Source organism: Passer montanus, unplaced genomic scaffold, assembly GCF_014805655.1.
Source record: "Passer montanus isolate IOZ18808 unplaced genomic scaffold, ASM1480565v1 scaffold44, whole genome shotgun sequence".
NCBI classification, from domain to species: Eukaryota; Metazoa; Chordata; class Aves; order Passeriformes; family Passeridae; genus Passer; species Passer montanus.
In genome coordinates this window covers 6,346,336-6,374,310 of record NW_024369262.1, presented here as the reverse complement: position 1 = coordinate 6,374,310, position 27,975 = coordinate 6,346,336, and the positions used below count along the sequence as shown (strand labels likewise).

At 46.9% G+C, this 27,975-nt stretch overlaps 1 protein-coding gene across 27 annotated transcripts in view; it reads left to right on the top strand.

The window, feature by feature from the left end:
• Positions 1–27,975, top strand: part of MSI2 (musashi RNA binding protein 2) — a 201,414-nt gene that overhangs the window by 35,198 nt on the left and 138,241 nt on the right. The window contains exon 2 of one of the 27 annotated variants that reach the window (XM_039720459.1): positions 24,094–24,167. The exons of the other annotated variants lie outside the window; for them this stretch is intronic. Coding sequence (XP_039576393.1) covers positions 24,165–24,167 — 3 coding nt within the window. The 5' untranslated portion in view covers positions 24,094–24,164. The remainder of the gene's footprint in view (positions 1–24,093; positions 24,168–27,975) is intronic. 27 annotated transcript variants of the gene reach the window in all.

Genomic DNA, 27,975 nt, shown 5'->3' with positions numbered 1-27,975 from the left:
TTTCCTTGTGCAGGACAAGAGCAGAAAGCCTGGGGGCAGGAGGGGGTGAGAACTCTATGAGAACCCTTATGTTCCCACTTCCGTGGGCTGTGGAGGGGGTGAGGGGACCTTGGCTGGTGGAACAGTTCTTGGGAAATCTCAACACCACACCCTTGACAAGGACATGAGATGGGATTGTCCCTCTTGGCTCTAGAACCTCAGTGTTTGTTCAGAAAGCAAAGAGTAGAAAAATAGGATTGGGTCTGCAGTTTGCTGTGAATGTTGCACTGAAATGGGATTTTATAGAGATGCATCCCACTGACTTTTATCAGCACCCTCATGAATTGAAGGATCTTCATTAGATGTGCAGTAAAAGATTTTACTCCTGTAACATTCTGAAAATGTTTCTGTTACCTACCCTTGGATGTTGGCTTTCTAATGGGTGATCAGTAAAAAGAAAAATAAATCCAGTTTTGGGTATGCAGTTTGGCTCCAGAAGGTTATACAGCATTTATTTCACTGCAGTTCTACAATTCCTCTGCTGGAGTATTTTGAGGCTTTTTTTGATTTTTTAGTCTAGCTAATTAGATTTCTGGGGCTCAGAGGACTTAGCTGGCTCTTTGATGCTGTGAGGAGTCCAGAGACAATGATGATGTGTGTATTTCAGCTGTTAGCTGCAGTGCTTTGCAGGGCCAGTGACTCAGAAGCTTTGCCTTTCCATCCAGAGGTGGCCTGGTTGTAGCTGTTGCTCTCCTAAGTTCGCTGCAGTGTTAGGGTGGGATGTGTGTTTGTGGGTTTGTTCCTTTCATAGACTTTGCAGGAGTCAACCTTTCCATTCAGAGCCAAGGTTGAGGAAGCAGCTTTTTGAAAATAAACAGAATGGACTTATCTGCTTTAGTGGGTCTCCCTTTTTGGAGCCTTGAAATAACTGAGTTACTGAATCTTTTTGAAAGATGCATCTTCAGAAATGAGGAGCTTGCTCGTGTGAATAAATTAGTGGCAGTGGAGGTGCCTTAACGCGGTGCAGCACATCCCCATTGTGGTGAGCACCCAGGGCTGTGGTTGTTAAACCAACCCCTGCTGCAGCCACACCTTCCCCATAGCAAATCCACAGACTCGTCTGTCACCTCCAGAGCAAGCCTTGAAGGACTGAGCCTCGAGCAAGGCTTCTGAGAGGATGTTTACAGGCTGGAACACCTGTTCCGGTCAGATTTGGGTGCTGCCTCGTGCAACGTGAGTTTTCTGATGTTTATTGAATTGTCAGGAAAGCAGGCAGGAAACGTGCATGAACATGTCTCTTACCCTTCATTTAGTAGCATCTCATGCATAGAGGTGCTTAGTGATACCCATTTGCTCAGAGTTTACTCTGGAGCTTTTTTTGAGCAAATGTTTTGGAGACTTGCCCTCCCCTCTGCTGTTGCTCTTCACCTGCCCTCCCTGGGTTCATTTTCCCCATTATCTCTCATTAGATGGGCTGCTGGATTAGATGTTAATGATTACAGGCTCCAGCTCTGCCTGCTGCAAGGAGGACTTGTGGGTAATCACAGGAGAACAAAGCTGGTAAACTTGCCAATAGCCATAGGAAACATTGCTTGAAGGAAGCAGGAAACAAAGCATCCATTATTATTATTTTACCCACAACCTTGATGAGAAATCTGTGTGTCCTACAGAGTCCTTCTCCTCTGTACCCACCTGGGATCTTCCAGAGCCCTGCTGAGGACACGAGTCCATGCTCTAACATCCAGGAATGTGGATCACAGCCAGATCTGTGCTCACCAAAGAAAACTACTTACAGAATTCTGTTGAGGAGGATGAAGGGAAGGATCAAAAGGAGCCAACCTTTTGTCATCTTTTAACAAGCAAAGCACTCCTGTCAAACATTACTTATGGAAATGTCCCTTTTACAGAGAGAAGAGTGGTCCTCCCAGCATTGTGTGTTGAATCTGTGCTTGACCTCAACACAGCAAGTCTTCTTACACATGGACATTTTTCCACCTGCATCTGCTTTTATCTTGCCTTAGCTCCCCTGGCTCGAGTGGTGTGTGCAGATGTGCCAGTGCAGATGTGATGGGACTTGAAGAGAGTTGCCAAATTAGCTGAGCAATGCTTTTTTTTTTCATTTTGCCATTTTAATCTTGGTTAAACCTCTTAGTCAGAGGGTGATTTCCATTTCATCTTGAATTATGTTGGGCTTCCATGCTCATTTCAAGCTATAGCTTGCCTCCTTAAGTTTCTGATGTAACCCCTGTTACTGCCTTGCCCATGGCTGCAAGGAGCCGTACCTACTCCTGGGTATATAAATATTTTCTGTTTTTTGTCTTTGTTTGTCAGACATTTGGGTTTGGTATGAGCAGGAATGGAAAAGTTTATGCTTGTTTCAGGGGAAAGGCAACAAATGTTTATCTGAATGATCAAAGCAGAATTTATGAGGAAATACAATGGAAACTATTCCTGGCTGTTCAGAAGCTGATGTATAGGGGTAAGCCAAGAGGAACAGAAATGAGAAGAAAAAGTGACCTGAGTACACCCAAGTCAGACTTCTCCTGGTCCTGAACTGCAGTGTGTTCTCATTAAGCAAATGCTTTTTCTTCAGGTGTATTTAATACTCCCTATGGATTTGTGATGTGTAACAAAGGACTGGGAAGAGCAATGGCTCTGCTTGTTGTGAAGCCACAGAAAATGGTATTTTTATTCTGAAATATTTCTGAAACACCTGGTATTGAGTGCTTTCCACCTCCCTCCTTACCTGGCCTGGCTGTTGACCAGCATGTGCTGCAGGTGAGAGCAAACCTGGCTCTCCTGGGCAGGCCAGGTCTGGTGCCATGGTTGCTCTGCTGCATTCCAGGTTAATGAGCCTAAACTTGTATTCTCAGGCCTCCATTTTGTGTCTCATCCAAAGCCTGCTCTTCCTGGGAGGAGGACAGCATGCTGAGCCCGCTTGACCGAGCTGTGGTCACTGCAGCCAGGCTGCTGATCTCGTTAAGGTGACTCTAATGAGCTGTGACAGCCTGACGAGTTCAGGCAGTGCTGCTGGAAGGCAGCCGGGGCTGGGCCAAGTAGGGGCTCCAGCATTGGTGTTACCTGGCCTTAACAAATGGATTTCAGCACTTCAAAACACGCCAGCCAGGCTGGGGGACTGACGGGACACACACCTGACAGGAAGCTGGAGTAAGGCTGCTGATAGAGCAGACCCGTGACTAAACCTGCTTCTTTCAAGTGGTGAGTGGCATCCTGTGTGCTGCTCCCCTGCTGGCATGCAGAGGTGGCAGGAGCTGCAGAGGTGCTGCTGTGCAGCCTCTCACGCAGTGGGCTGTGTCCCTTTCCCCGCCAGCCACTTTAAGATGACTTTCCATCTGCAGAAGGTTATCTGTGCAGGTCCTGTGGCCTCATTCCTTGGCTTTGGCAGTCTGTGGCCCTCCTTCAGAGGACGGTGATGCCTCTTGAGTTATTCCTGAGAACTGGCTGTGTGTGTCATTGGTAACAAACCCGTGACATCTCACTGCTGTTTGTTTCCCTGAGCATTGCACTCTGTCCCCTTGAGGCAGCTTTCTGCTGTCTTGTTGGTGATGTGCCTTTGGGGCCCAAGGTGGGACAGCCTCTGCCACTGCACAGTGGGCTTTAATGTGCACTTCACTACCTTGGACCTGTCTGCTTTCTCAGTAGTCTTCCTGCAGGTTCTTAATTTTGTTCATTAATCCTGTGGATAAGGATACTCCCCTGCTTGCCCTAGGCAGGATCACTTAGGGAATAGTTCCTCTCTTGTTCCTGCAATGGCAGCTCTAGGCTGTTGCTGAACCTTCATTCTTTAGATGAAATCAATGCAGTTAATGTCATGCCAGCTAAAAAGCTATGCTGATACTAGAGGACTGTATGCTTGAAAATTGAAAGTCTTTGGAGTTCAAAGACTTCTGTTGCTTTCTTCTGTGGCTTGGTTTAGGCACTTGGTGAACAAAATGGGTGGTTGCATATCTGTCCATAGTGCTTGTGTCTCAGAAAATCCAGGTTTCACCTGTTGCATCTGTGATGAGGCTGCTCTGAATTGGTGACCCTGGCAGCAGTTGTGTGCTTTGTCTCATTTCTGCTCGCAGAGGTGACAGGGAGAGGATTGTGCTGGTTTAGGAGTGCTTGCAGAGACAGGAGTCTTGGGAAGGTGCTGGCCCAGCTCCTCAGGTAGGCAGAGCCATGGCACTGTGACTTGGGGCCATCCAGGGATCTCTGAGACTCAAACAGGCTGCTGTGTTTATGTGAATATATATTTAGAATGCCTCCCTTTAAGAGGGTTCTCCAGGCTGTCTGCTGTGGATTTATACTGCAGGTCATGAATGTGAGCTGGGTGACTCCTCTTTGGAATTTCTTAGTTCTTTTTGGAGTTTTATGATGCATCTTGGTAACTAAGTCTGAAGTTCTTTCTTTTGCTAGTAACCAAGTACTAAAATCCCATCTCTTGGTGCAAAGGGAAGGAGCCACATCTCTGCTGTGTGCCTTCTTTGGGGCTGGACTGTGTGTGTAGCATTGAAGTCAGGTTGCACATGACATGGTGTTAAGTATTTAACAACTCTGGTTGCCACAGGTTGTGTTTAAAAAGGAATCCTCTGTTGCCTGCTCATAGCAGTAATATTAATTAAAGTCTGTTTCTTCCATTTAAGCCTGGGTTTAGGCAAGGCTGTGAACTGGTAAGGCTTTGCCTTGTCTGCTTGTCATGGCAGTGTTGAGAGCATCTCCTGGAGCCCACCTGTCCTTGTGCTCTTTGCAGCATGGGGGCAGAGCTCCTACCAAAGGAAACCAGGGAAAGAGTGACCACTGGGAGTAAAGAAAAGGGATAAAACTTGCCAGCTGAGTTATGTTACTGCTCTGCCCTCCACCTCCTCTGGAGGAGTTGTTTGTTAACAAAGGTACTCACAGCTTGGGGAGTGCACCATAATCCTTACAAGTCATTTAAAGCAGTGTAGGCAGTTAAAGATTAATTTTGCATGCAGTGACCTCTTTATTTTTAACTGCTTTGCCTCCTGCATCTTCAGAAATAACAAACAAATGCTGCAAACATACCAACCCCCTTGGAAGACAATGATTTCATTGTGGCTGTGAACATGACATACATTACATAAATATTGGTGCTTACATGCCTGCTGATTCTTTGTCCTTGGCTGCGAGTCTTCCAGCCCCGCTGGTCATGTTTCGTAAGAGCTTGGGAGGAAGCACAGCAGTGCAAGGCACTGACGTTAGTGGTTATCCAGGCTGCTTTTCTAGCTCAGGCTGCTCTGCAAGGTGGATGTGTCTCTGTTCCTGTGATGAGACTGGTTTATCTGTCACTTCTGTTGAGCAGGCCCCAGCTGCCGTGGCACTCGCGTGCGTTTATCTGGAGCTTTGAGGTGTCTTTGTGCTGCTTATTGCAGGATGCAGAAGAGCTTTATGCACACAGTTGGAGCCCTGTGCCATCTCTGGAAGAGGAGTAGCAAGGCCTGAGCCCTGTGAAGGCAGAGGAACGATGCACAGGGTGCTTGTCCTTGCAGCACCCGTGGAGTGTGCTGGGCTCTGCCCTTCTCCACGTGGGGCTGCTCAGGGCAGCACAGTCCTCCCACACCACGCTGCTCTTTTAGCTCCTCTTTTAGATGAGGTTTTGTGTTGAGGAGCTGCAAGTCCCAGTTTTCAAACCCTGCTGGTGACTGGTGCTAGAAGTAGTTTTAATTTCCTGAGGGCTACATATAACTCCAGTGGAGCCATGAGTTGCTCTCTGCTTGTTTCTGTAGCTACGCCACACTTGCTTGCAGAGAATGAAATCTAAATCTCTACATGATCTAACAGTAGTTTCCTAAAATATGAACAAAATCAAAGAATGAAGAATGTGTGTTGTTCAGAGCAGCTTGAGAAGCTGAAATACCGACTGAAGTAGCTGAGAGAAAACAAAGTAGGGGGTTTATGGGGTTTTTCTCGATTGTTTAATGCGTTAAATGAATCTTTGTAGCAGAGCCTTTTAAATTAAGTCAAAGTAATCGTGTGTATGTGCTCCTGTAATTGTAAGGTCACTGCCTGGGTACAGGCAGCAGAGAGGGGACAATTTTGGTTCAGTATCTCACTGCCTGGATCAAAGATACTTTATCAGACTGAGGTGGTTCTGAGAGAGCTGGCGTGGAACCTGCGCAAGGAGCCTGGGTGGGAGCGGAGCGTGGTCAGCTTGTTTAACCTTTGAGTGCCTCTTGGCTCAATGGCCCTTGGATACTGCTACTTCATGGAAAAAGTTCTAAATATAGTGCTCGTTTGTTGTTGAGTAATGACTTTAGAGGGTGGATGCTGGGGTTTCCAGCTCCTTGCAGGGCCTGGGCTGTGCATGAGCGAGGTACTGGAACTGAGACCATTAATGAGGACTCGGTCCAGTAATGCTGCTGAGCACTGATGCAACTTGTTGATTTATTGTAGAATATTCTGTTGGGTAGTCTCTTTGTCAAAAAAAAAAAAACCAAACAAAACTCGCTGAGATTAAACCTGAGGATTGTTTTTAACCCATTTTGTTGACTTTTCATTCCCATCTTTACCCGGTGTGGTCAGCTGCCAGGCATAGGTTCTGTTCATAGGTCATCTTGTAAAGGGGAAAAGATTTTGAAGGTAAATAGAATGGGCAGGAAATGTTTTGGGGATAGAGATCAGCAAAACCATCTTTCTCTGGAAGAAGGACAGATGAAATCCAGGGGAAGGTGAAGAAATTTGCCTGGGGACCCCCAGGAGGTCAGTGGTGAAGCTGGGTTCTAAAACTCTTGTCAGTCCTTTAACTAAGATGTCATCCTTCACTGGAAGTCCAGAAACCCTCTTGGTTCTAACCACCAGTGAGTGAATCTGCTTCCTTTGTGGCTCTGTTTTCCCAGAGCTTTTACCTCAGAAGACCCTAACATCTTGAACAATTTCCCCATGCAATGCTTGCTTCATTGCTGTTTCATTTCACTAACTTTCACTTGAAAATCAGATGCTTCCCTATCTTTTCTTTTTACTTCCTTGTACAGCTTTTCCCTGTTGCTGCAGCTCATTAAATCCTGCAGCTGTGTGTTATTTAACATCATAAAGTGGTTAGAGATATCATTCATATAAAAGGATACAAAATGAATGTGCATTGTAATTCTAGTCTCGAGGTAGCAAACTTCTCTCTGGAGTTGTGACTTAACTTATGGCTTTGTAAGAGCTTTTACTTGCCTTTATTTAGCTCTTCTCTGATTCTTAATGATTTGTGTGTAGGTAAATATATCTGTAATGCAGTTATTAAGTAATCTGTATAATGATGTACATTAATCTAGGTGTGAAGGCTGCTGGAAACGTCAGTTCTTTCTGCTGCCCTGAGCTGCCCTGCTGCCCGCTGGCACCGCGCCACGGTGCACCCTGCCCTGTGGTCACAGGGTTCCTGTTCTGCTGAAAACTCATGCAAATAAAGCCATGCACCAAGCCCTCTGGGGAGGCAGGTCTGCAAGTGCCAGGGGCCAGCCTCCCAGGCAGAGGAGAAGGTGGCAAAGCTTTGCTTTTCAATTATTTGGTAATGAGAATCTTGCTGGCGTTTGGCACAGGGATTTGTCGCAGCTCTGATGGATTGGATTGGTGTGCATGGCTCATGGGTGGAATGGAGCTGGCTCTCACCTCTGCTTTCTTCTTCTTTGTTTTTTCAAAGCAGCTTCCCTTGCATTTCTGTGCCTGCCTTTTTTAATTCTGGAGGTCATGTATTTCCTCTCCAGGAACATGGTGAGACTTGACCGGTGTCAATCACAGAGGAAGCCAGGGCTGATAGGATCTGCTCCGCCTGTATCTGATTTTCTGGATGGTTTTGTGTGTGCGTGTGTGGTTTGTAGTTGTGTGGGCTTTTCTGTTTGTTTGTTGTTTTTAAATCCAAGTGCTCATTTTGGGGCCTAATTGCCATTGTTTCTGCGTGCGTTCTGGATCCGTGTCAGGGAGTTTGGTAGCTCTGCAGAGCCTTTCTGAGCAGGGGGGCACGGGGACAGCCAGGCTTGCAGCGTGCCCTGCTCCTGGGGATGTGCAGCTTTCTGGCTCCTGGCGGGATGGCAAACCCTGGGCTGCCTCCCGTGCTGCTCTGCTCCCCCGTGCGTGTCCCTGCCCGTCTCGGGCAGGGGATGCAGGAGTGAGTCCCACGGGCACAGTGCTCTGCTCCCTGGCACTGCTGAGGAACGTGTGCCTGCCTGTGTCTCCACGAGGCTGCTCTGCAGCTCCTGCCTGGCATCCTCAGCTGTGGGACGTGGCTCTCCCTGCCCAGCTCCACCCGGGCTGTGCCCGTGCCCTGCACAGTGACAGTAGGATGCCTTCAGGACTGTCCTTGTGCCTTGCAGAACACCTAGTAATGCCTTTTCACATACTCCCTTGAATAATCATTAAAAGCATTTTCTCTTTTTTTTTTTTCCCCTCTCTTTTTTTAATCATCCTGGCCAAAGCAAATGGGATAAGGAATTAGAGCAAGCTGAGGCTGGTGTAATATACTAAACTATGACTCTAACAGCAATTAACACAAAGGAATGAACATTTACAGTGCCCTGCAGTTATCCTTAGTGCTCAGTGGTAAACTGAAATAAACCTGGTGTCTATGGGCTCGCTAGACTAACTGCCATTTTTATTGCATTAAATGGATTATTGCTCATTTTTCCTTCCATTTTCAGGCTTCTCTCAGGCTACCCTCCTTCCCTTTAACAGTGACCCCAAAAGACGAGTGCTATACTTAGTGCAGCTGATGCTTGACACACTGGGGGTGTGGAGTCTCCCTCCCTGGAGGTATTCCAGAGCTGTCTGGCTGCAGTCCTGTGCTCTGGGCTGGCCCTGGCTGGGCAGGGAGGTGGCACAGGTGAGCCCCTGACCCTTCTGGGGTTCCACCATTCTGTCCCTTTGAGCAGGGACTGGTCGTACCCTGCTGCTCCCAGGCCTTTCCTTGGGCTCTTGAGCTTGTGGCAAGTTTGGGGCAGAAAGTGGACAAGGAGGAGTTGCTGGGGAGGTTGGTCTAGTGGTGGACACGACAGCCACGAGCTGTTAGTGCTTCCCATGAGCTTGTGGCAAGTTTGGGGCAGAAAGTGGACAAGGAGGAGTTGCTGGGGAGGTTGGCTTGGTGATGGACACGACACAGCCACGAGCTGTTAGTGCTTCCCTGTGGGGGTTACCATGTCCTCACCACTTGGTGTGAGCAGAGGGGAGAGACCCTGGGCTATAGAAATTGCTGCACGTGTGTAATACTGGTGTATGAAGAACATCTGTGTGAAACGCACACTTGGGGCGAGAAAAAGAATGTGTAATGTAAGAAAATACTGTTACTTAATACAGTTTTTGCTTGGAGGCTACAGTCAACACATGCTGTAATACTTCTCGCTCGTGTGATACAGTAGCAGCATGACACTTCAGATTTATTACTTTTGGTTTCTCTTTAAAGAAATCCCGAATCTGGAATCAGAAGAATGCTTTTTTTCCTCTTGAGCTGCAGAAGGGAAAATGTTTCAAAATGTCATAAATCAAAAATATATTAAAGGCCAACAAACCAGATGAAAACTTTTTTGGAAGATTGTATATAATGTTTGGCAGAAGAGAGTAATGTGCTGTGGTTTTTGGCTGAATTTAGAAATGTGAAATACTCTAGGGTCCATCTCCTTGAAATGAGCTATTTTTATGTATTTTATCTGTCTATATATTAAAACAAGACCAGAGGTGGTTGTGTGTGTATAATGTAAGTATTAGCGTGTGTGTGATTTATGTTAAGTGTATTTAATGCATTATATAAATTGAATTACACTTTGATATAGAACATTCAATTACAAAATGATTTCTGTAGTGCAAGCAGTCACTAGATACCTTGATCGTAGCCAACAAATTCTGTATCCTTGTTGACTGCAGGGCTGGCAGTATGTCATTTTTTATGTAGACTCATTTCTCCCAGACCCATGTATCTGCAGACTTCACCACAGGTGTGTGTTCCTTTGTGTGTGTGTGTGTGTGCTCTTTTTTCCTGGTAGCTCAGAGGTGCACTGGGACTCGAGGGAAGCTTGTTCCTCTCTGTGTGTTTGTGTGTGTGTGCTCTGTGGTTAAGCACAGTGTAACCTGTGTGTGTGCTTGTTCCCATGTAACCTGTGTGTGTGTGCTCTGTGTTTGTTCCCAGTGTAACCTGTGTGTGTGTGTGTGTTCTATGCCTGTTCCCAGTGTAACCTGTGTGTGTGTGTTCTGTGCTTGTTCCCAGTGTAACCTCTGTGTGTATATGTGTGTTCTATGCCTGTTCCCAGTGTAACCCTTGTGTGTGTGCTCTGTGGTTAAGCCAGTGTAACCTGTGTGTGTGTGCTCTGTGCCTGTTCCCAGTGTAACCTGTGTGTGCTCTGTGGTTGAGCTCAGTGCCCAGGACAGGCTGTGGGACACTCAGTTCCCCACTCCCTCCTCTGGAGCTTGGCCTCCTGCCGCAGACTTCGAGGATGTTCCTGGCATGTCCAGAAGGACAGCCACCTTCGAGACTGCTCCTTGGCTTTTCATCTGGGGAGGCTGTTTCTAGTCACAAGTTCCTGCAGCCCTTTCTCCTGCTGGGAGTCTGGCACACCCCTGCCCCGTGGCACATGTGCTGCAGGGAGGGTTCCCTTTTTTAGGGGTGAGCTTTAGATCCTCACTCCCTGGTCACCTCAGTGATGATATCTGGTAGTTTGCACTCCTAAACACAACTGCACTTAGGGTTCAGGTTATCTTACAGAGATGTGCAAATTCCCATTTTTAAAAACACATCTTTTGGTGTAGAATTCCTTGTAAGCCCCGTGTAGGTTCCAGCAGGCTGCCCTAAGGTCTCCCTGAAAATAGCAGAGGCTTCTCTTAAACCTCTTAGGGTCAGACGCAGTCAGGCAGGAGGGCTGAGCCCACACCTGACTGACAGGGACTGAGCCCTCCCCAGGGTGCTCCGAGAGTAAAAACAGCGACACAAACCCTTGAGCATCCCCTTCCCTTCCTGCTGGAGCTCTTCCCCCCGTGTGGTGATGCTCATAATGCTCCCGAGTTCTGCTGTTTGCAGTGGGGACGTAACAACTCAAAGCTACATGTAAACAGCTTTGTTGGCTACTTTTCCTTTCCTTGCTTATATTGTACACCTTAAATGTGCTATTTCTTTTGGCATAATGGCAAAATCACTGCTTATGGGAACCGCGGTAGATAATACAAAAAGCTCTTTGAAAAGAGCTTTATCAGAGTACAAAGTACTTGGAATTGAAAGCCCCTAGAGGGTTGCTTTATTTTCCCCCTTCATTCAAACTTGTAGTGGTGCAGGATCGAGATACATCATGCCCTATTTTCAGCTGATTTGCATGTTAGAGAGAACGGAGTAATTGGTGTTTAACCAGAACAAAAGAGGATCTGTTTGCTAAAAGAAAAAGAATTCTTGAAGTAGACCCTAATACATATACTGCCTTTGTCTCTCCTCTCATTAAGAATTGAATAGGATGGCCTAGTAATTAGAATGTGGAAGGCATTGCTTTGGTGTTGATGCTTTTTGAGCTAATTGGTTTGAAAATTATATTTGATGTAGCTCTAAGGGATGTTGGCACAACACCTTCTTGGGACAGGGACATCCTGTACTCCCATTTTGCTGCAGAAATGGGCGCTTTGAGGCAGGGTTTTGTCCTCCGGTTTGGTTTTCATAAATTTTATTTATTAAACCCATATTTGCCTTCCCAACTGAATACACAGGATGCACTGTCGCATGTAAATAATTCTCCTCTCGCTGGTATGAAAACCTTGAAATGACCTTGGAAAGAGCTTAGTCCTCTTTTACCAAATAAGTGCGTAGTTCAGCCTTTAGAAAAGTAGAGTTTTGAGCTAAACTGGGTTTGGATTTCTGCCCTTCTGCATTCTTGGAACGGTTTTGTTGTTGTTGCTTGTTTGGTTGGCTTTTTGTTTCATTTTTGTTTTGACAAAAAGATTAAAACAAATGTTGTTCTTGAGCAAACGGAAAGAGGACAGGTCTGGAATTGTGCAGGAGGCTTTGGCCAGTGTGTGTGCTTGTCTTGAGCCCCATCCTGGTGGGGAGGACATCAGGGGATGATTGTTGCCTCCCCAGATCCTTCCTTTGGATCCTGAAATTGCGTTGCTTTAGTGTGAAAACTTTTAAAGTTATAAACATTCTTTGTGTCTCTTGGGTTGCAGGAGGGAGCCTTGCTTTGGACGAGCCTTTGGAGTGGTGTCCCCTGTGCAGGCAGTGGGTTTTGGGTGGGTGTGGAGGTACCAGGGAGTTCAGAGGAGGAAAGTGCATTTCCTGCATTGAGAGATACATTTCTCAGTAAAGATTCAGCTAAAGAGAACTTCAGGGTGTTTTATTTGCTAATGCTGTGGTTCTGTGGAACAAATTGAAGTCTCAAGCCTGTTGTTGGTTCTCTGCAGAGCCCTGTACAATCATCTTAATAAAGTATTGCACTGTGGAGGAGTCATTGTGTTCCGAGGATGAAATGAGCTTCTAAAATTTCCCCCAAGGTTTCAGTGATAAAAAGAACAGTTTTAAAAACGACTTCAGGTTCAGGGGAGTATGTATTTAGCAGTATTTGTAACTTAAATGGATTCAGTCTGGCAATGAGCTACAGCTTGTCTTCTTCACTTTCCAGGGTGTCTGTTCTCCCCTGTCGTGGTGGGTGGGCACGTGCCTGCCCTTCCTCAGTGTTTTGTTTGGCTGCTCCCCAGGCTGTGTGAATCACAGTGGAGTTTGGTCCTGCTCTGACATCTGTGTGTTTGTTGTGCTGCGGCTTCAGCGCCCTTTAGGTTGGGTATCTGACTGTCTTAGATCTCTTATCTTTAGATTTCAGTGACACTGAACAGTGTCGGACCTGCTGGCCACGGTGCCCCAGTGAGGCCCAGGGCTGGGTTTGATCTCTGGGATGGATTTCCTAACCCACACTCCAGGATGCTGGATGCTGCTGGGCATCTGCCTCTGCTCCCTCCCACCTGTGCACTGACATCTTCAGCAAACTTCCACTTCTTCCCTTCCCACATTCTCTGTGTTTAAAAGTGGCCCTGAGAGGCAGAAGGTTTAAAAGGGGTTAAATAAACTGAAAAACCTGCAGTGTATTTCCGCTCGGAGTTGAAACAAGATGTGGGTTGACTCAAAATGAAATTTTTCTTCTTTTTTTTTTTTCTTTCCTTTTAAGTTTTGCCAAAATGAAAACATGTTTGTTTAATCATAGGCAAATTCGTCCTTCTGGTTTTTTGGTTCTGTTTTGTTTTCAGTTTAGCCAGCAAATTGAGAAATGAAACTTCTGCCAGCACTGCTTCCAGTTCAGATTGCTCTGAGGAGCCGGGTGAATCTCCCCCTTGCACACTTTATCTAGGAACCATCAGAATTTCGCTGATTAATACCTTGGAAATTATAAATTAACCATATGGAACTACTTCAGTTTAAGTAACTTGTGTGTTCTGGTGATAGCTAATCCCCTTAAAGCGTGGTTTTAATGACCAGTTTGTTTTCACCTGAGGTCATTAATGCTCTAAAACCAGCTGTTAACTGCACCAGAGAGGCTTTTCCTGCCCAGGGAGGAGTGCTGCTGGGCACCCCGTTTAATGGTCCAATAATGCTTTATTTCTGCCCTACCTTCCGGACAAACTGGCTGTTTTTAATGGCTGTGTTGGAGTAAACCTGTGTGTTTTGTGTCTGCTGAGGGCTGGTGTTGCAGCCAGCTGGAGGGAGGGTGGGGATGCAGGGCACCGGGGCAGGAGTGTGAGCATGTCCAAGGTGGAAGGATGAGCCTGCAAAGGCATTGCTTTGGGCTCAGGGCACGTGGGGAGGGAAGGGGAGCACAGCCCACAGCTCCTGCCAGACTGGGAATCAGAGTCATTAGGAATATTGAAACGTCAGACGATGTAATTCTCCTGCTCCTTCTGCTTAATTTTTGTGCTAATTTATTGTTCCTCTCTGTTCCTACTTCTGTCACCTAAATGCAAATGCCCTGGCAGCCTGCTTTATGGATAACACTTAAAAAATAATGGTGCAATAATGAGTGGTGAATTGCAGCAGAGATCCTGCTGAAGTGCCTGCAATATTCGCATTAATTCCAAATGAATTAATTGCAGTTAATACTATTGTATTTAAAACCTGTCAGAAGCCATAACAATGATTAGGGTGTAAGAGTAAAACGCTGTTTCAGAGCAGCATCAACATGTTTTAAAATAGCAATAGATGGTGTTAAAGTGTGTCTGACCTAATGGCCATGAGCAGCAGCAGCTTTTGTGTGCAGCCAGTCAGGACAGATGCATCAGAGGCATCTGAGCAATGAGGGGCCCTAAACCCATCCATTTTTCCCCTTGACTGGGAGCAAATGGGTTCTTTGCCCCAGTGCTGTAGGGAAGAGCAGAGGTAGGGTGAAGGAGGGTTTTATCTGGCAGGGCTGTGGATCCCACTGATCCCTGCTGCTGAACCTCATCTCTCACCAGGGGAAAGTGTGAGAGAAGCCTTCCTTTAATGTTTGTTTCCAGTCCTTCTGAGCAAGTTGGTGCTGTGGCAAATAGAATTATTATTCAGTAATTAATACTCGTGAAGTGGATGTTTGTTTCCAGTCCTTCTGAGCAAGTTGGTGCTGTGGCAAATAAATAGAATTATTATTCAGTAGTTAATACTTGCGAAGTAAAAGCATTCCAGAGCCTTTCACTTAGTCCTTGGTGAGGCAGGAACTTCTTTCAGTTTAACCACTTGTATCTGTATTTTAGTTCTTGGTGTCTGGCCTTGAGGAGCTCCACACCTGCAGTTTGTCTGCTGATAGTGGAAAGCACAGAATATAATCTGGCAGATGAAGACAGCTGCATTCTGTTCATCTCAACCATGAGTTCTGCTTGATGATTTCTCGATACAGTTTCCATCTGACACAAAGGCAGGGACTAATTCTGGCATGTGTGGGACTGATAAGATTTCAGACCTGATCTTTCTGAAAAAAAAAAAAAGAAAAAAAAGGAAGAAAAACCCCTTGATGTGTTGCATAGTGCAATAATCAGTTTCCAGGTTCTTTAATTAGATCTGTACTTTAGCTGCGTGTCTCAATACACAAATGATTTATAAAGGGAAGAAAAAGTATGTGTTAATCTTGACTGAGTGATACTCTCTGCACTGTTTGTATTACATATCCTACAGCATTCAATCTTTTCCTTCAACATGGAATTGGACTTAATTTCTTAAAAGAAATTACAGAGCTTTACAGTTGTATTGTTAACAGCTTTTTATTGATGTAGGTTTGTAGTGTGTTTACATTTATATGTAAATGTAATTATTTAGTGAGGATTAGCAGTCAGTGAGGCCCTCTCTTTCCATTTCGTGTGTTCCTAGTCATTTGCAAATTCATTTCACTGTAGGTCAGAAATGATGGTTGCTATTACATTTAATGCATGAGGTGTCCTGGATTCACCATTTCCTTGGGCAGCCCTTCTGCTCCTGATCTTACCTGATTTCTTTCAAAAGCAGAAGAGGTTCAGCAGAGTCTCTCCTGTTCCTAACCCACCCCTCCGTGGCTTTTTGGGAGGCAGGTGCTGCTGGTGAAGTCTGGGCTTGGAGCCTGTTGAGCCCATAGCTGGGTCTGTGTTTGATGAGCTGGTGCTGGGGACATTTGGGGTGACAGCAGTGAGCCCTGGGTCTTGACTCCATGTTTTAGAAGGTTGATTTATTATATTATGATATGATATTATATTAAAATGCTGTACTAAAATGATGTTAAAAAGAATAGAAAGAAAGGATCCATCAGAAGGCTAGAAAGGAAAAAGATGGAATTAATAATAAAAGCTTGTGACTCTGAGAGTCTGACACAGCTGGATCTTTGGTTTTTAAGTAGAAACATCTCACATGGACCAAAGATGCACCTGTTGGTAAACAATGTCCAGGCTACATTTCACAGCCATTAGATGGTTATTGTTTATATTTCTTTTCTGAGGCTTCTCAGCTAGAATAGGAGAGAAATCCTAGCAAAGGGTTTTCATAAAAATATCATGGTGACACTCACCTTGAGCTGTGCCAGTGTCCCCTGGCCTTGGGCCACCAGCTGCTGCAGGAGCCAGCAGAGCAGCTCTGCTCCCTGCCTTCTCCCTCCTCTGTAGCTGGACTAGAACGTGGGGCCTGAGGGTATCCTGGCTCTCTAGTAATTGCATCACTCCCACTATTAACTAAAGAGAGCAGATTCTTTTTTTAATGAAAGCTTCCTCACATATTCTGGAGTGTTGTTTTAGTTTGCAGCTACTCGCGTTGGAATGCATCCAGACACCAAGTCCTTATGTTTCCTCCACGTCCCCAAACTCTCTTCTGGGTAATTTGCATTTCAGCACTGCTCAGTTGTACTTTGCTCAGTTTGAGGGAGGGAAGGGCTGGGCGGTAGCATATGCTGATTTGCATATGCTAATTGTAACATGGATGCTTTGCTTCCTTCTGGCAAACCAGACCAGGATATTTTTGTTGTAATATCCTGTTGGTTTAAGGTGAGAGGTAAATCAGAGCTTGTTCTGCTTGATTTACAGCTGGAGTCTTGGTTTGAGGTTTGGTGGTGAAGGTCTGAGATGCTTGGGGGATGTGATCTAAAATCAGGGAGCTGAAGGGTGGGACTTAGGAGTTGTTGCAAAAACTTGGGAAACAAACTTCATGGTTCACCAACAGGGAATAATAAAGGAAGGGAAGGAGCACTGCAGGGCTCTGCTGGGTGGCAGCATGTGTCATTTGATGCTTCAGCAAACATTGCATCTGCAGCACTCTGCTGCACGGGGTCACATTCCACAGGTTTGCTTTGGTGGAGAGGTCCCAGGTACCAGATCATGTCGGTCCTCCTCTGTGGTTTTTAACAAAATCAGGATGGGAGGGAGAAAGATTTTGGGAGGGGAGATGAATAAAGCCTCCCCTGAAAAAGTGTTCCCTGATTAGCTTTGGATTTGGGGGTTCCTTTCTAGAGCTCCTGGGGTGTCGGGGAGAACTGGCAGTTGCCACAGGATATAGCAGAAATACACACAAAAAATGGCACAAAAGGCTGTGCATATCATTGATAACTGCACTGGTACTCTCAACAAACAAACTGGCTGCAGTGCTGCCTGGATTTACGTTCAGGATCCTCAGAGCAGCAGAAAGGTTTTGTGTGCTCTCACTCACAGAGCTGATTTTAAAGAAAATGGGCATTTTTAAAATCCTATTTTCCTTCCATTTTCAGCCTCCTTTGATGAAGACACTTGAAACACCTTTTTAACTCTACATTTTAAATGCTTTTTTATAGCCATGAAATACACCCTTGTGTGGTTTTCAGGTCTTTTTAATTTTTAAAAGCCCTCCTTACTGCTGCTGCATAAGGAGAAATTTTTAGATTATGGGGAGAAGCAAATGTGACATTCTGTTCCGTATTAAAAGTTAATTTAGGGCAGAACTGCAGACCAAGAAGTGTCTTTTCTTTTCCTATACCTCCTTCTAATGTAATGGACCCCTAATGCCTCTGCAAGATCTGGCACTCAGACAGAAGGAGCCAAGTGCCCAGGGCACAGTGTGAACACAGTGGGAGCAGTTTGCCCAACTGGAATCAGACCTGGGATGTTTGAGGGTTTTAAAGCCTGTTACAGCATGTTTTTGGCTAAAGCAGAGCTCGTGGTCCAGGTCTGGGCAGCAGGGAGGTGATGTGGTGCCCTGGGAGGCAGAGCAGGAAGGTGGCAGGGCCAGAGGGGAGAGCTCAGCTCCAGATTCCAGGTCTGGCCCTGGTGAGTCTTGGCCAAGGGCAGAGCTCAGTGCCCAGAGTGAGCCCTGGGCTGCTTTGGTACAGGAATACCTCGGTCCCATGCTGACCTTGGGCACACCAGGTTATTAAAAGTGAGGAGTTAATCCAGATTGTGGAACTGGAAACAAGGTTTTCCCCAGGACAGCCCTTGTCATGGCTGTGATTGATAAAAGCCTTGATACATCCTCCTCTTGAGAGAACAGGTTTGTGTAGAGATCCAGGTGGGTCACAGCCTTGTAGAGGACAAAATACACCTTGGAGTGAAGCAGAGCCTCTCTGAAGCCCGAGGCAGGCACAGGCATGCCCGGGATGGAGGGGCAGCACGGCCACCTCCTGGCACTGCAGCACCTGAGTTTCCTCATCAGAGGCAGCAACTCAGGGGCTGCTGCTGAGGCCTAATTATGCAATTGTAATTTTCCATAAAATGCATCATAAAACCTATTCATGCCGTATATTGGCATGGAAGAGTTGCTCCAGCCTCACTGGCTGTAGAATGCCCACTTTAGGAAATTGCCTAAATCTGTATTTTTCTTGGAGCAGTGCTAGTCAGCCCCACAGGTTGCTAATAAACATTTCACAACCTTCTATGAAGGATTATGAAAATAATTTGAATATCTAAATGACTGGGTCTCCTTGGCCTAAGCAGAGCCCAGAAGCAGCCTCTTGTTCATTTTTCTGACCTCTCTTGGTGTGCCACCTGATTGCTCAAAATTGTAGCCCCTACATAAACACTGTCCTGTTCTTACTGCCTTTGAATTTCTTTTGCCATTAAATCTGATTTAGTTTTTTTTTAGCTCTAGTGGGTAAAATACATTTTTGTACTTCGACACCACTTAGAGTGAAGGATTTAAAAATACCTCACACACACTGATTTAGCACAAACTACTTAATCTGGGTTGAGGAACTGCTTTTCACTATTTCACAAGGGTGGGAGGAGAACCCGATTCTACCTGCCTCAGTCCTTGCAGTTTTTATCTGTCCCATACAACAGAAAAGAAATTAGAAGGGGAAGAGAGAGAGGCTGACACAGCAGTCACTGTAGCTGAGATAGTGGGCACACATAGCACAGGTTTCTGCAATTTTAAATTTATTTTTGTGAACCTTCACCAAGCAAATCCACGCAGATGATGTTTCAGCCCTGAGGAGTGCCTGACCCTGCCTGCAGCCCTGAACCCCAGCCAGAGCAGTGGCAGGAGTCAGGAGTGGTGCCTAGGCTGGGGCACAGGGCTGGCAGGAGAGCATTTGGGGTGGCCACGCCAGGGTCTCTGGGTGGGTGGGCACTGCCCGAGGTACCTGGGGGCTCTGGCAGCCTGGCCCCTCTGCACACTGAGGTTACTCACAGCAGCAGCTTGGATGCTTGATGGTATTTGTAGGCTTTTAGGGCTCTTCACTCTGCTAATTTGACGTTATTGAAGTTCTATTTCCCCAACTGTGCTGTGGGCTAAAGCGAGAATGACAGCTTGCTTGTTATTTGCGTGTGCAATATTTATGTATGTAAATGACTGGTGTGTTTGCCTTTATCCCTCCATATAAATACAAGAGATGTATACAAATATAATGAGGAGGTACAGGAAGCTCATTTTGTTTAAGCAAAACGTGGAGCATTAAGCCATCATGCCCTGACACTTGTTCTGTGCTGGAAGACAAAAAAGGGAAGCGTCTGGCTTTTGTTTGGAGACATGAAAGTTGCTGCTGCTTTCCATGTTGGGTATTAAGGCTTCAGCACGCCAGAATCATTGGGGTTTTTATTACTATTATTTTTCCTCTTGGTGAAGACTGAGAAAAGACAAAGACTAAAAATAAAACCCATAATTTTTGATACAACTGTGGAAACATGGTTAGTTCTAACACAGCAGGTGGCTAAGGGACTCGATCGGCAGAAACCAGCAGTGCTTTCAGTGCAATCAAAGTTAAGTGCAGAAATTTAATTAAATGGTAGCAAGGCTGGCAGAAACTTTGTAAAGCAGCAGTGCATTGTCAAATCTAACAATTATTCCAAGGAACACAATCCACAGATGGCGTCTAATTGATAAATTAAGGTTCTGGTGCCTGATTCCGCTTACACTTAAAGGTTTTCTTTTCTTAAACAAAACCTTAAAATTTTAAGGCTGCATCACTGTTCTGAAAACATAACAAGCTGGGCTGGGTTTTTTGGCTTGGGAAATGTGTGCTTTGTGTTAAAGGAGAAGGTGTTTGGCTTCTATTTTCCTCATCTGCCTTTCATTCCAGGGAGGATGTGGGGTGTTGCTGGTAAGGTGCTTACCTGGAATCTCAGGTATTTAGACCTCCTGTGGCTGCTGGGGCAGGTAGTCACATCATCTCTCCCAGCTTTTACAGGCCTTTCCCTTTGCCTGTCTGCCCCTTGAAGCTGTTGATTTTTGGGCATCATCAGCAAATTCAAACCCTTCAGAGCTCCGTGCCCTGCCAGGTCCTTTCCAGCGCTGGGCTGGTGGCCCTGGGGGACCAGGCCTGGAGGGCAGTGGCTCACATCCCATTGCTGGGACCACACTGCACATCCTTTTGGCAGGGTTCTGAGCTGCTTTTCTGTTTCCCCCTCACCTGGGTGTTGGCGAGAGCTCCCAGCACTTTGTGCTGCTGAGGGGACCCAGAGCGTGTCTGCAGCAGCCCAAGAACAGCTCCAGGTGACATCCTGGATGCCTGTAGAGTTTAGTAAAACAAACAAACAGGCTTTATTTTCCCTCCTTCTGAACTCCAGATATAGCAGGGATATTTTGTCTCTGTGTGTTTTTGATTTCCATGTGTAAATACTCTCCACTTCCCAGGGTTCAGCATAGCACTTCAGAGAAGGGGCAGGAAGCATTGAATCCAGCTCTTCAAATACACTTGGCATGTTGTCCTCTAGCGCTGGAGAGGGTCTTTTCCCCTAAGCTAGTGGCACTTTCCCTCCCAGAGTAGTGTTTTGAACAAGGATGGGAGTTGAAAGGGCATCAGAGCACATAATAGCTGTGTGGAGTATGGAGATACACACACACCTGTGTGCACAATAAGTGTTTGTCCCTTGCTGGAAAAGGAAGAAAATTGTTTGCCTTCCAATTCAGTGTTTTCTTCTTTATTTAAGCAATTTTAGAAGATGGATGCAAAAGGGAAATGATAGTTTCATTGTATTTGCTGTAAACCCAAGGCACAGATGCCCTAATTGCTCTTGTGAGTTTTTTATGTGTGTTTTTTGGCATTGCCCATGTGGTAGTAAATTCTCCATTAGCTGGATTCTCAGTGATGGAGCTGAGGCCGTTCTGAGCGATGGAGCTGAATCAGTGCTTGTTATTTTTGGTTACTAACAGTATACTTGAATTCAGGAACTCGCCTGCTCCCTTCTCCCTTGCTCCCCTCCTGTGCCTAAATATATCCCACCAGTCAATCAGCACTGGCAGGCATCAATGCTATGGCTGTCAGATCGAGTTAGCTGTGGAGAGCCACAGCTACTGGCTTGGGTTTTTGGGCTTGAAAATGTATTCAAATAGTGGCATTGTCATTTGACTTGCAAATAAGTGTAGTCTGGTAATGGGGCCCTTGTATGGAAAGAATGATGCAGCACTTCAGACAAATCTATGTCTTCTTCCCATGAAGCAGATTAGCAATAATACAATCCACGCTGGTGTTTATGGCTGCACGCTCAGTGAACACAGACATTTCTGAATTTTCACTAATGGTGGATTTGTAGTTTTTAGTGGAACAAAGAAAAAACACTGGAAATCAAAGAAATGCTAATGCCTTCCTGAGAAACTTAGACAACATTTGGTTTAGAGGCAAATCTGCTCTGGTCGGCGTTTTCCCTCTTAATTCTTCTCCCCTTATCTGGGCTTGTTGGGTGGTTGGTTGCTGGAGAGCAGCACTTAAGTGAACACATTATCTTTGTTGCTGCTCCTTCCCAAAGGAAGGGACTGGCCTTTGGTGACGGCATAGCGATTGCCACAGCAACCAGGCAGGATGTCACAGATTCACAAGTGTGATTTTACATTCAGAACAGCAGCAGGAGCAGATGGATATTGGAAACAAAGTCCCCACCCCCTCCCTCTGCCTCCTTGCACTCCTTCCCAAAGCAATAGCAGCCCTTCTCAGGGGGCTCTTTGTGGTTGTCCTGCCTGACTCCAGGGTGCCTGCAGGGGTGCCAGCGTCACTGTGCCCCTTCCTGACTTTGGGGCTCACTCAGGAACTTGGGCTCAGCCTTAGCTCGGATGTTTCACTAACTTTGTGGTGCTTTCATTCTTTTAACCCTGGAGTTAGCAGCAGGAGCAGGCGCAGCCTGGCCGTGGGCAGTCAGACACCATGGTGCACAGAAGTTGAGTGTAGCACCCACCCACCGTGTGGGCAGCAGCCCCGGGAGCGTATGCTCAGGCTGCTTTCCCAAAAAAGAGCACTGGAAACAGATGCAGGAAGGGGTTTGGCTCAGTAAAATCTGAGGTCAGGGCCTCTGGTTTGAAGCACGGGGATCTGGTTGAGCATCCCAGCTCAGGGCTCTCCAGGGGGTGCAGGAGAGCCCCAAAATCCCCTTGTCACTGCCGCCTCTGGCCTTACCCATCCTGCCCTTGTCTCAGTGACCCTGTCACTGCTCTGTGAGCCTGGTTGCTGTCCTGGTAGTGCAGTCAAGTCCCCAGGTTGTGGCCAGTGTGCCCGAGCCGTGCAGGTGGCCGGGGGTGCCTCTGGCTGTGCCCCAGGGCCAGCCCAGCTGAACCTGTGCTCTGAGCTGGCTCTGTGCTCCCTGCAAGCCCTCACCAGGGCTCCACTCCACGTACCAAACACTGTGCACTCCTGTGTGTTACTCCTGTGTGTTACAGCCACTTTGGTGCTGGCTGGACACAGAAACAAAACTCCAGGTCCCTGGCAGTGTGCCCGAGCCGTGCAGGTGGCCAGGGGTGCCTCTGGCTGTGCCCCAGGGCCAGCCCAGCTGAACCTGTGCTCTGAGCTGGCTCTGTGCTCCCTGCAAACCCTCACCAGGGCTCCACTCCACTGACCAAACACTGTGCACTCCTGTGTTACTCCTGTGTGTTACAGCCACTTCGGTGCTGGCTGGACACAGAAACAAAACTCGAGGTCCCTGCAGCACAGATGACTTGCCCAGACCTGGCCAGGTCTCCTCAGAGACTCCTTATTCTGCTGAAAACCTTAGGCTCCACTCTAGTGGGCTGAGGCACTCTGAAATTATGCTCAAGTTTAAAGTTTCAAAGGAGTTAGGTATCAAATTTGCACTGACTTGGATTTCACTAAGAGCAGAGTATCTATTTTTGTCTTGCAGCAGTAGGGTTGCAGACCAAGATCCCCTTGTATTTTTATTTTATTTGACTTTGAAAACACCAGCTGTGATCCTCTACACAGTTACTGGTATGAAGCACATGAAATTTTAATTAGCTTGGGTGAAGGGAAGGGAAGTTCTGGTAATTGATTTAATATATAAATGCCCCTCTGCTTTCTTTAGTTTATGTGCTGGAAAGATTGCATTAGAAATTTTCCTATAACAGGGGAGATTTAAATGCATTTTTAGGACTGCCTTGAAATCAAAAAGTAAAGTGCCTCTAAACTATTTAGATGAAAGGTCCTATTGATATTTCACTATTTCACATAAAAGTAGATGATATCATTATTGTTATTTCTGTTATTTTTACTATTAGTATCTTAATGGAGCCAGTCAGTGAGTGCTGAAAAGTGAACGAAGGAGCATTAGTGCTGCACACCCAGACTGACCAGACTGTGCTGGTGTCACTGTGGTCGTGGGAGGTCACAGGAGTTTCCCTTGGTGGGGCTCCCACCTTTGCTTTCTGCTGCCACGTGCTCTGTGTTCCCCTGTCTCCTCGGCTCTCCCCTGTCTCAGCTCCCCAGAGCCTGCAGGCAGATTGCTGCTGCCCCAGAGGAAAAGCCCAGGCACAGCTTGTTGTGTGCGTGCAGGTGATTTATCCCAAAGGCAGGCTCCTGTCTCAGCTCAGACCCTGCTGCTGCCAGGTGAACTCCTTTGCTCAGAGCTTTTGGCCTTTCCTTCTACCTCTGTCCCCGCACATAATTTCTGGTTTTCTTTGCATTCTGCTGTGCTCCCTAACAAAACAATGAAAGAGAAAATCCCTCTGAACTCTCCAGGTAGCCCTGTAAGAAATGCAGTGCCACTGGTGTTAGTACCTGCTCGACCTGGGAGAGGCTCTTGGTGCTGGCAGTGATCTCGGGGCTCCCCAGTATTTTACAGACACGCACTGAAAGCGTCTTTATTCAGTTTGACTGTTGCTATTATGTGGCGAGGCATTCAATAAAAGTTGTGATTTATGAGATGTGTGTGGCCGTTGTTGTTTTTTGCTCTGTCATCTATCAGGGAGAGAAAAGCCAGGCCTGATAATTCTTGGCACTTGGTTTTTTCAGTTAAGAATGTCAGCTGTCAGGCTGTCAAGAGAAGTTATTTCTCTGGGTTTGTTTTTTTTTTTAATAGGCAGAGATCCTGCTTCATACTGTGCTGGGTTGATAAGGGAGTGCTTTCTGTGCTGCTGAAAAGTGTGTCCCATGGTAAGGCCCTTGGTGTGTGCCCACTTAAACTTCAGTGCTTTGTGTTTTCAGTGTGTGACAGCACTTGATTGCTTAATATACAAATGCATTCACTTTCCTTTTTTGCAGCTTTTATGTGTTTTTTTTTTTCCTCCTCTTCCTTTCTCTCCTCCTGAATGGAATGGGGTTTTTTTCCCCTTCTCTGTGACTAGGTATTTAAAAAGTGCTCTTTTGCAAAATATGTGCACATTAGATAATCTGGTGTTGCATAAAAGCTCTTTCATATTTTGGGGGCTTCATGCATGCATAAAACAGGCCTAATTGAAGATAGAGGCTGTTTGTCACGAATGTGAATATAAGGATAGGGGACAGAGGGGAAGAATTATGTTAAATACCAGGGTGATGTGGTTTTTTTCTCTTTTCCTTATTAGTTATTTGCAAAAATGTATCAAAAAGTCATTTTGATGCAGTGCACAATAGTATCACAAACTTGTGCTTTGCATCCTAAGTGCCTGGTTAGAGCACAGTTAGAAGCTGAAATCATTCCTCTATTAGTCCCTGGAGTCCTGTATAAGTCTTTAACTCTCAGCATGTGGTCTGTGATTTAACAGTGGATGAAGGATTGCTGAGCTGCAGCTGCGGGGAGAACCTCAAATTTTCCAATCTGCAGCCTCTCCCCTTCCTCCCTGTCCCCTTCCTCCTGCAGAGCACCCAGCAGAACCTTGCCAGAGCTGGCAGCACGTTTGCCTTGGGGGCTGCCAGGCTCTGGTGGGCAGCAAATCACTGCCAGAAAGGGGCAGGAAGGTCCCTGGTGGCCCTCCTGGGTGCTGGCGCTGGCCTGCAGCTGTCACCGCGTGGCTGCAGGTCCAGCTTGTGGAGATGTTGTTCTGGTGAGGCAGTCTCCATGGGAAAGGCAAACATTTCCTGTGAGTGCTTCAGCCTGGACAGCTCACCTGCATGCTGTGTATCACAGTGAGGCTGAAGAGGTGGCATGAAGGGTTTGGTTCCTAACCTCCGTGAGCTGTTTTCATGTACAGCACTGTGTGTGTGGCTTATAGATGGCTCATAGGTTCTCACAAATGTTTTAGTTTGTGTCTGTCCATTCAAGTCAAGGCACAGAGTTAAAATTCCCACTGTAGGCGCAGTTCTGCAGCTCTCAGGAGAACAAAATCTGCAGATGGGCAGCAGTGCTGTGCAGTGTGGGCCAGGCTGGGCTGGGCTGGTTCCTGCAGTGCCACAGCACCCCTGGCTCTGGAAGGGGCCCTGCTCTGCTGGCAGAGGTGCTGCTGCTGCTGCTGCACTGCTCTGACACAGCGCTCGGGCAGCAGGCAGATGTTAACAGTGCTCACACTTGGCTGGAGTCACTCTGCACAAGTGCCTGTTCATGGGAAGTTGTCCCAGCTTTTCATGTCCTGCCAGACCTGGAAATCCAGTCATCTCGGTGACTTGGCCTTTTTATGTGACATTTTTGGCAGTGTTGTAATGATCTAGGTACTTGAAAGTCTGGGAGTGTATTGAGCTGTGATAGGCTTTGATACTGGCAGAGTTCTTGTGCTGGAGAGATGGGGAAGGAGTGTACATCCAGCCAAATGTTTATTTTCAGTAACATCATTGTTATTAGAGACCTGTTGGTATTATAGATCAGGTAAGAATGAGTCCCCCCATTATAGCTGGAGTTGTTCTGTGACCAGTCCAGAGCACAGCACTGCTGAGCTGCTCCCCTGGAGCATGGAGCTGTGGTGGGGCACCCTGGGGATGAGCTGCTGGTGTTCACAGCTTGGTTGGCAGCTCTGTGCCCAGTCCAGAGCCTGCACAGCACTGCTGAGCTGCTCCCTAGAGCATGGAGCAGTGGTGGGGCATCCTGAGGATGAGCTGCTGGTGTTCACAGCTTGGGTGGCAGCACAGAGCCTGGCTGTGCCTGCTGGGGCTGGGGTTGGGCTCCCAGCGTGTGCCCCAGGCTGGCATGGGTTTATTTTCCCCCTGCCTGGAGAAGTCCCTGAGCTGCTGTGGGGTGCCCAAGCCTGTGGTGGCAGTGCTGGCTGTCCTGGCACAGCTCCCTGTGGCACAGGAGCACGAGGGGTGGCCTGCTGTGGTGGGCAGGCAGGCCTGGCCCCTCCAAGGTGTTGCCCAGAGCTGCTTTCCTTCCCCTGGCTGCTGTGTCCTGCCCCAAACACCAAGCACAAACACATCCCTTCTCTCTGAACCTCCTGCCAAGTGCTCGAGGTTGCAGAGTTAACAGCTTTGAATAAATTCTTCCTGGAGATAACTGATTTATTAGGCTCCTACCCTTCTGAGGGCAAAGCTAGTGACAATTAACAGCCACAGCAGCGTGGGGCAGTTAGCTCTGCGGGTAATAAATCTTTTGATGTTGGGTATGACTGGCATCTGATGGGCTTGGAGAGCACAGCTCCAGACAGAGAGTGCCTTCAGCATGGGCCAGTGGCAGGGCTGACGTGACACATGAGTGTTTGTGTACCCAGGTGTGTGGTGGAGGAGCACCACGGGCTTGTCCTGGGCACCAGGAGCCGTGCCAGTGTCCCTGGTGTTGGTGGCACCCTGGGCAGCACCCTGGGCTGTGCTTGCACAGTGTGCCTGCACTCCTGGTTGTCAGCAGCACATCCAGGGGCAGGAAGCAGTGCTGTGTCAGCCCTGGGTAGCAGAGAAGGGCCCCGGTGTGGTGGCCCAGCTCCCTGAGCCTGCCATCCCTCCTGGCTCTCAGCTCTGGTGGCACGTGCCTGAGAAATGAGCCCTCCAAGCCCTGGTGGTACATGCTGTTGCTCCCTGGTGGCATCTCTGTTTGAATAAACAATTGTTCCCAGGCCTGGTGGCGTGGTTTGCAGCGCTGGGGTTTGTAAAAATGATCTAAATGGATCCGACATGGTGGCCATAAAACATCTGTAACATTACACATTTAGTTATGTTACTAGAGACTTGAGTTCATTTTGATGGGCAGTATTTTATCTGCTACTTTTCCCCTTCTGAAAGCAAAGCTTTCTGTAGAGGAGGATTTATAGAAATATATTTCTAGTACAAAAAAAGTCATGCACATTAAGATGTTGGAGTAAAGGAGAAATAATGTCTTTTTTTGGAGACCTTGGCTGATTTATCTCTTGCTTGGTAGTTTGATATGGCCTTCCTAGCTAGGAACAATATTTTTTTATTCTTCCTTTAATAACAATAATGTTGGTAACAATGTCTTGCACTATTCCAGCATCTTCAAATCAGACTTCCAGTGGGTTAGGCATTTAATGAGTGAAACCTCAGAGGCTCCATTGAGCTGTGGGGATATATTTCTGTTCTTTTTGTGGAAATCAAGGCACACAGCACTCGATTGTGCAACGCACTCAACCTAATGAGGCTTCCCCAAATGCTGTGAGTTCAAATGTGTGCTTAGATGCTGAGCCCTGCAGTCTCCAGCTGAGCTTCTCCCAAGACTCTTTGATACGTCAGAGCTGTGGAGACTGAAATGACTTGCCCTGTGGTCACTGAGTGAGTAAACATCACACAGGGAGACAAGCTCTTGTAGCTGTGAGATGCTGCCTTCCTTTGGAAAAAATATGGATGTTTTCTCTTGCCTTGCTCCCACTCCTCGTCTGTGGTGCAGCTCCTCAAGGGCCCTTTTATTCCCAGTCAAGGGTTATTTGATCTGCTTTAGAGTGACAACGATGTTGGTTTAATAAAGGCTGGTGGGTTCTTCCCTGGCGAGGGGAGCATCTCCCCTTTGTGAGCTGGAGCTGGGAGTGCTGCAGTTCCTGTAATTTGTGTGGGGGGGAAAGGATGAAAGCAAACACAGCATTTCATAAAGCTGTGAAAGTATTCCAGCAGCAGT